An 8,206-nucleotide genomic window follows, 5' to 3' on the forward strand; every position below is an offset into this window, starting at 1 on the left:
CATTATAATAGTGGGGCAGCGTGGCTCAGCGATACGGACTTTGCTTCGTTCCCGAAAGGTACCGAGTTCGATCACCCGCCGCTGTGCTGTGTCGTCTTGAGCAAGTCATCTCGCCCTCGCACAATTTGCGGCGCTGCACTGTGGCTGACGCCATGGTTATTCCAGTCTTCCCTTGGAATGGACCCAGAGGCAAATTTCCCCTATGGGATGAATAAAGGGAATTTTATTTTTATTTATTTTTATGTTTGTTAGTACATCGTGCCATCCTACTGATTTTACATATCAGATTTGCAGATGTTTCACTGATCAAAGATATTATGCAATACATACTGTTTGCAATAAATACAGATCATAGATTTGATACCTGTTGTAGTTTGATCGGACTTTCCATCCTTAGTGAAAGCACAAACACGTGTCTCTGTTCCCGCACAATAAGCCAATTCTATTTCTCTATCGCCATATTCTTATAGTTCAAGTTTAAATTCGTATTCAAAATCTAAATCAACGTTTTATTTCCATGTTTTCTTTCAGGACGTTTAAACTGATCTTTTTAAATAGATAAAAGTACTTTTAATACTAAAAAGCCCCATGGTAATGCGATAGTCACATAGAAAGGCTGCATTGGATAAGAGTTAAAATTATGAATTCAAAACACCCTACTAAAACTATAGAATGTTGCTTTTGTCTTTTAAAAGATGTTCATTTAACCGGTTGGTCTATTTTAAAAACTTGTCTGTACTTTCTCTTGTTACGAGATTTTTAGAAATTTGGAGAGAACGTCTGATGTGTTATAATTTGTGTGGATGTTCAATGTGTTTTAATTCTTTTGGCAGAATTTGTATACTTTATTATGGCTTTCACATTGGTAATATACTGTGTCTGTTGCGAGAAGACGGACTTGTTTTTGTTCAAATTAATTGTCTCGTATATAATTTGGTATTCCCTTTCATATTTCATCTTTCTTCGCATAGTGATCAAAATAATAACTCATCGTGATGGTTTCTCGCATTGTCCTCTTCAAAATATCTTTTGTATTATATATTATTTGCGGTGCTTTTAATTTTTGAAACATTATATAGCATCTAGTCTTTTTGTTTTTCATTGAATTGTAAATTCTTAAGATAAATTAAATATTATTAAATGATGTTGATAACGATAATAACAACTATTATTTAAATCATCCTCCTCCGCCTCCTCCTCCTCCTCCTCCTGCTCCTCCTCCTCTTCCTCCACCTCCTCTTTCTCGTCATCATTATTATTATCATCATCATCATCATCATCATCATCATCATCATCATCATCATCATCGTCATCATCATCATCATCATCATCATCATCATCATCATCATCATCATCATCAGCAGCAGCAGCAGCAGCAGCAGCCGAATCACCATCGTTATGATATAAATTCAGAATATGTCGCCTAATTTTGTATGTATTCATAATAGTGTGCACACACAACGATTATTACACACCATTAGGAAGGTTTAAGTGGCTTTGCTCTAATGCAAGGCATTTCTTTTTCACATAGGCAGGCACCCAACAGCCGGTTTTAACAGTGGTTTACGAAGGTTGCTAATGTACTCAAACTTTAATAAAAGTACTTGACAATAAGCCGTGACTATTCTTTTTAATTAGAAGATAAAGCGACGAAGTTATTAATCTATGATGACCTCTTCGGTGTATTTGGAACTAACAGACGTCATATGTTGATATGGACATGACCTATTAAACTCAAAACCGGTGAATAATAATTCCAATAGATTTTTGATCAATCAGAACACGAAATTTGTGACACACCATCAAGCCCCCTCGTCGAAACATAACTAGTTGTTTACAAACAACAGAAGGAATAGTGTCGACAGATCTATCCTTTGGTATAGTTTCTAGACTGCTAGTTGCGTGTTCTCATTCGATTCACTCAATCTGATAATAAATATTAAAGGTTTGACAGTTTTTGTGTGATAATTCGATGAATCAGGTATGTAAAACCAATGAGTTTTTCACCTAAAGCATCGATGATAATACCGCATTATTCGCGTAAGTTAGCACCGACTAGTATTCTGCCGTACTCTGGAAAAAACATATGTTAAAATTTGGCCAGAAAACTTGTCTTTCAAATATCGATCGATTCAACTGACCCTCATCTGAGCAAAAAACTCTCAAATCTGGGACTTCGAGATGATCCTACCCATTTTAAAGCAGATCGAAAGAACTTTTTTCTGAATTCTAAATTTATTTGATTATAAAAAAAGCATTACATTCCACAAAATTAGAGTAAAACTATGATACACAAATTAGCTGAGATTGTGGTGATTCTAGGTAAGAATTGAAGAACTATTATAAATGTATTTTTTATAATGACATAGTCACTCACTCACTCATTCCCATGAACATCGTCGGGGAAAGGGGGGGGGGGGGTGCATGCGAGATGCAGATATCACCATTCCACGGTCTCTGGTCTTTTCCAGAAGGCTATTAAGATCCGGACCTGTCCACTCTTTGATGTTGTCTTTTCATAGTTTTTTTTCTGTCTTCCTCTTCTCATCTCTCCCTCTACAGTGTGTCCGAACCATGACAATTTCCTGATATAGTCATGGTCAAATAAAGAAAGAAAGTATTAACCTATTTATGAGTAAAGCTTAACAGAATGGTAGATCATTGTATACAGTAAAAATAAATATCATAAATCTAGTACCAAGTGGAAAGTACATTTCTAATATCAATTGAATTTCTTTTATGTTCGTCCCCCCGCCCCTCCTGAAGTGCTATCGAAAGCTTGTTAATTTTTGAAGGAAAGATTGTAATATCACGAAGGTATAGCTGGTTAATTTTTGTTTTGTTAATTGTTTTGCCATCCTCATTAGGAAATATGTTCTTTTGCAACTACTACTAGTGTGCACAAAACAAAGACACAATCATAGGGTTAGGTGGCTCTAAAATTCTGAAGAAATGCATTTATTAATTGATATGAAGAAAACTAATATGCCTTATGACTATCATGCTTTTATGTCTTTAGAGCCAAAGAATCTGGAGTTTTTCTCGGTTATCATATAACAATTGATAGCTAACCCTTTGAGTGGATCGCAGATCATTCTCTGTCAAATCAAATAGGCTTAGCTACCTCCGAATTATTGGGATTAACGGAGAGATTGGGAAAAAAGAGCGAATCAATACCGGTTCAAATCTTTTGGAGTCGAATGCTCTACCAACCGTTCTAAAAAGATCTATCAACCTTAAATAAATCATATAGGCCAAGTTTTCTATATTTAGAAATCCTCAGTGACAACTGGCATTTCATGGGGTTAAATGTCTCATAAAGATAACATTATTGATTATCCGATGAAAAATAATTGATTTCCTATTAAGGCATTGTGAGCACGCTCGTCAATCAAAACACATATGTTATATAATATGCGTACATCATACGTGTTACAAGTTATACCGTGTACATTCACCTGTCGCCTTGCAACCTGAAAGCTCTTTTTAAAAAAAAACACACACACACAACCCCCCCCCCCCCTCAGTAATAGGTTTTAAAAACAGTAAAGACATTTCAATAAATTAGTTGGGATCGGGTCAAGGGGACACGATTTGGGTGGTGAGGCTAGGATAATTTCTTTCACTTCATCCGATGTTACATGATTAAAAATACTAAAATTAGACATAAATTCTGGGGGTCTTATGCAGTCCGAATTTTCATCATCGTTTTGAACAGCCGAATGAAGATCTAGTTTGTTTCTTATAATTTTCACTCGGAGAAAGCAGTTGGAATAGGCGATTGGAACAACATGCTTTAAATTATATCTGATAACACTTCCCGATGACCAAATACTATTTTGGAAAATGCCACAAATCATTTAATATCTTTATTGGCCCTTTAAGCAAGAAAATATATATCTAACATTTCTAAACACAATGTCAAACATTAGGATATAGTAATGCATTGGTAATGAGTTTAACTGGCTGATAATTAAATAAAACAGAGTTGTGACCAGCATTTGCGACAAAGAGTGATGACCATAAATTGGAGTGAGAAAGACAGTCACATTCGAAACGGATCACTTCCCTTGTTTTGTGGTCTGATTTTAAAAACAGTTCGAACGGCCTGCTAGGTGCATTTATGAACGTTATAATGCAGTAGCAACCCTCGTAAACACTGCTAAAATCGGTTGCTGGGTGTCTTTATGGGTAAATCTCACACCCTAGCAACTACATTAAAAACTTGCAGAGAACTGTGAGTGCTGCCTGACGCCTGGGATCGTAAACATAATATTTGAAGACAATTTGAAAATGGAAGACTTTTAATGGAGACAGTACTGTTTCCATCAGCCTTCCATTTCCACCTTTTACTTTAGCACTGAAACCACACTAAGGGAAATACAATAAATGTGTTTATATTATTCTTTCACAGAAAAATGTAACGCAAGGACAGATACTGCTTCTGGTTGCAATCTCTTTTGTGGTGTTATTTGGTTACTTTATCCTTTCACGAAGGGAAGACAAGGAATGGATAGATTATCAAAATGGCGATGGAAAATACGAAACTATAGGAAATCAGCTTTACATAAGGGATTATAGAGGTTATCTGTACCCTAAAGGATATTTTAACGTCACACGTAAGTTTAACAGAATATCACATATTTTCAATTCTGTGTCAAATGGTTAAAATAATTTTAAAATATTATATATTACAAAGAGTCACCTCTATACATATATATTTTGTAAAGCTGTGGAAAATTAAAAGTGCTTCAGTGAAATGAATGACACATTATTTGCTTTTGTTTTTGTTGTTGTTGTTTGTTTGTTTTTCGTTTTTTCTTGTTGTTGTTGTTGCCTCTTTTGTTTCTTATTTAAAGTAATTCTTTCTTTTTTTATGTTGCATCAGATAAATCTGAGACTTTCAAGCCTATGCTATGTGATTTAAACTCTTTTGGCTTATCAACGCATTCATGAATATTGTCCGTCGAAATTGAAACAAAACGGAACCATAGATAATTGAATGGCAACATTTCGTGTTAAATATCATTGATTTAACATGTATTCCTAATAACAGAAATAGAGAACATTTGTTTGACGTTACATCTCCTCTTAACTCCCTTTCTAACAATATTATTTTCCACAATAGTAAGTACGTCTCGTAACACGATACAATATAGATCTACATGAAATGCCATTACATGACATGATTTCAAGAGATTGGATTCATCTTTGAGCTCATCATTGCAATATTTTCTAAAATCCTTGATTGATAACACTGCTAAAACACCTATTTAGACCATGAAGCGAGGGAGATCGTGACGTCCCAGCTATAACTCCGCATTATCTATTTCTAGTCAATAACACGAGAAATCCCTTTAAAGATGTGAATTTGGAAGGCCAACACTCAGATACTGTTCTACCAGAATGTGATGATCCTGACGGAGTAGATCCCGCTTTAACATATCAAACAGTCGGATGGATTGTAAGTTTATCTTCCAATTGTTATTGATTTTTCATGCGACCTTGTTTGACAACCTATAGAAGGAATATAATTGTAGTAATATCCTTCCCTTGATATTATTATGATCAACTTGAAGACGGAATTTTGATGATTTAATAATAAAATTCTGTATAAGATTATTAAATGTTGAGATTATTGAAACGTTTGTTCTTTCTAATTCGGTTAGAATCGGGTCCTTCAACATCCATATTAAAGAGTAGCTATACCTGGCTTGTCCATTTGTATGATATTGTTGATGTCTTTTCCATGTATATAATTAACTATCATTAACTAAAATTGTTTCACTGAAACAAATTTTTAGGTAAATTCTTACAAAAATCAGATTATATTTAGTGAAGCTATAGAATTACCTTAGCTATCACAGTACTTACTCCATTGTGTTATAGCAACACTGTGATACAAAATATGATTAGCCCAATTATTCTTTCCCCACTCTAGGAACCTCCTAAATATCTCTCGGAATACAAAAATCCATGCTGGTATGAAGTCAGGAAAGATGGGAAGGAGGAACTTCAATGTATTCCGTATTTCTATCTTATTGGTATGGCCAAATCTGGAAGTACAGATTTGTTTTCTAGGATAGAGCAACACCCAAATGTGGAGGTGGCGAACAAAAAAGAACATAGATGGTTCGACGACACAAGATTTGCAAACGCAAGTTAGTGGGCATTGCCTCAAAATGGACAAATTGTAAAACAATATCAACATCTATTCTTGTAATTCAAATGATCTATTCCCATGTAGTTGGAGTCATTTAACACATACATAACAATTTATGTTTGAGCACATTTGCATTTCGTCGGGTAAATTTGATTTTTTTTCTCGCCTGGACGACTTTCCTATTATTGGCAATTTGGTTTCCTTTGGTCATGCATTTGACATTTTTGGTTAAGAAATCCGATTTTCTTAGTATTATTTTCGAGTTAATGTGGTAATTGAAAAGGCAGGAGGGATCATAGGGTTTTCCTCTAAACATTAAAAAAAATGAACATTCAGAATGTAGTACGGAATTTAGTACCATAAAGCAAAATGGTGGTTCTCAGATGTAAATAGACTGATGAACAAATTTCAAAAAGTTCAGAAACAAAGGGGATAGGGCAAGGCCTCTTACAACCTTCATAGATTTGAAAAGTGATTTGCGCCAGTTTGTAGAACCATTCTTGTGCTCTATATCTAAAGAAGAACAGCTTGCAAAAACACTGTTTTACCATTTGATGTTAGCTATAGCGTTAATTATAAATTAGCATAATAGCGTAATTACTTACTACTTAATCATCTTCCGGCCTTGAGGCACATAGGGCATCCACCAGACATCTCCATTTTTTGCGATCGGCTGCTTTTGCGGTGGCTGTATTCCAGGACAGGCCTGCTTCCTTTAATTCTTTCTCCATGGTCCTTCGCCAGGTTTCTTTGGGTCTTCCCCGCTTTCTCTTCCCATCTGCTGTCCAGTACAAGGCTGTCTTGGGAAGTGACCCTTTTTCCATTCTGGCCACATGACCCAGCCAACGCCATCTTCTTCTTTTTATTTGGCTATCAATGCTAGTGCAGTCAGCTTTCTTTAATAGATCCACTGTTCTTATTTTTGTAGGCCAAAATAAATTAAAAATTCTTTTTAAACACTTGTTCTGAAAGGCTTCTAGTTTCTGTATTAAGGAGGATGTCATTTTCTAGCTTTCACTTCCATAAAGCAGTACACTGAAAACATTGCTCTTGTATATTTTCAGCTTTGTCTTTCTCATTTTTTGTTTTGATTTCCAAAAGTTTTTCAGCATGCCGAAAGCCTGGTTTGCTTTTTGAATTCTGTGCTTGATATCGTGTTCTGCATTTCCGTCGTCTGTTATTTTGGATCCAAGGTAGGAGAACTCCGTTACCTCTTCAATTATATGTTCATCTATCCTAATTTCACTGTCATGTTTTGGATTCACCCTAATGTACACAGTCTTATCGAAATTTATTTTCAGTCCAATTTTCGAGGCGTTCTTGTGTAGTACGTTTAGTTTCTCTGAAGCGTCTCTGTGTGTACTGGAAACTAATGCGATATCATCTGCGTAGTCTATATCTTCCAGAAAGGATGTCAGTGTCCAGCGAATGCCTCTCTTCTTACCATCAATTGTATTTTTCATGAGCCAGTCTAGAGCCAGGATAAACAGAAGTGGGGAGAGTATGCAGCCTTGTTTTACACCAGTTGTTACATTAAATCTGACTGTTAAATTGTTACCACAGATCACTTGGCATTGGTAGTTGCTGTACATTGCTTTGATTAAGTTGACTATCTTCATCGGTATACCATAATGGCGGAGTATTTTCCACAGGGACTCTCTGTGTAAGCTGTCAAAGGCTTTTTCAATATCGACAAAAATTTTGTAGAGGGGGCTGTTCCATTCAATGCTTTGCTCCAGGATTTATCTCAGGGTAAATATGTGGTCACTACATGACTTCCCTTTTCTGAACCCTGCCTGCTCATTTCTAAGAATGTTTTCAATGTGAGGTAAGATTCTTTTCATAAGGATTCTATTTAAAATTTTGCTCGTTACGGACAGGAGTGTGATTCCACGCCAGTTAGCACAATTTCCCAGGTCTCCTTTCTTGGCTATTTTATGGATGATGCCTTTCTGCCAATCCTCTGGTATTTCTTCCTTTTCCCAAATGTTGGTGAACAATTTACTGAGAATTTTGGACATTTCTTGCGAGTTCGCTTTAAGC

At 35.6% G+C, this 8,206-nt stretch overlaps 1 protein-coding gene across 1 annotated transcript in view; it reads left to right on the plus strand.

Moving 5' to 3' along the window:
• The first annotated feature begins 775 nt into the window (after positions 1–775).
• The window catches only part of LOC144971856 (carbohydrate sulfotransferase 15-like), a 13,972-nt gene continuing 6,541 nt past the window's right edge, over positions 776–8,206 (plus strand). The window contains exons 1-4 of the mRNA XM_078912931.1: positions 776–865; positions 4,415–4,619; positions 5,337–5,464; positions 5,942–6,161. Of these exons, the coding sequence (XP_078769057.1) occupies positions 851–865; positions 4,415–4,619; positions 5,337–5,464; positions 5,942–6,161 (568 nt within the window). The 5' untranslated portion in view covers positions 776–850. The remainder of the gene's footprint in view (positions 866–4,414; positions 4,620–5,336; positions 5,465–5,941; positions 6,162–8,206) is intronic.

The sequence above is a fragment of the Berghia stephanieae genome, chromosome 4 (assembly GCF_034508935.2).
Source record: "Berghia stephanieae isolate SIO BIC M18660-M18661 chromosome 4, UCSD_Bste_1.3, whole genome shotgun sequence".
NCBI lineage: Eukaryota > Metazoa > Mollusca > Gastropoda > Nudibranchia > Aeolidiidae > Berghia > Berghia stephanieae.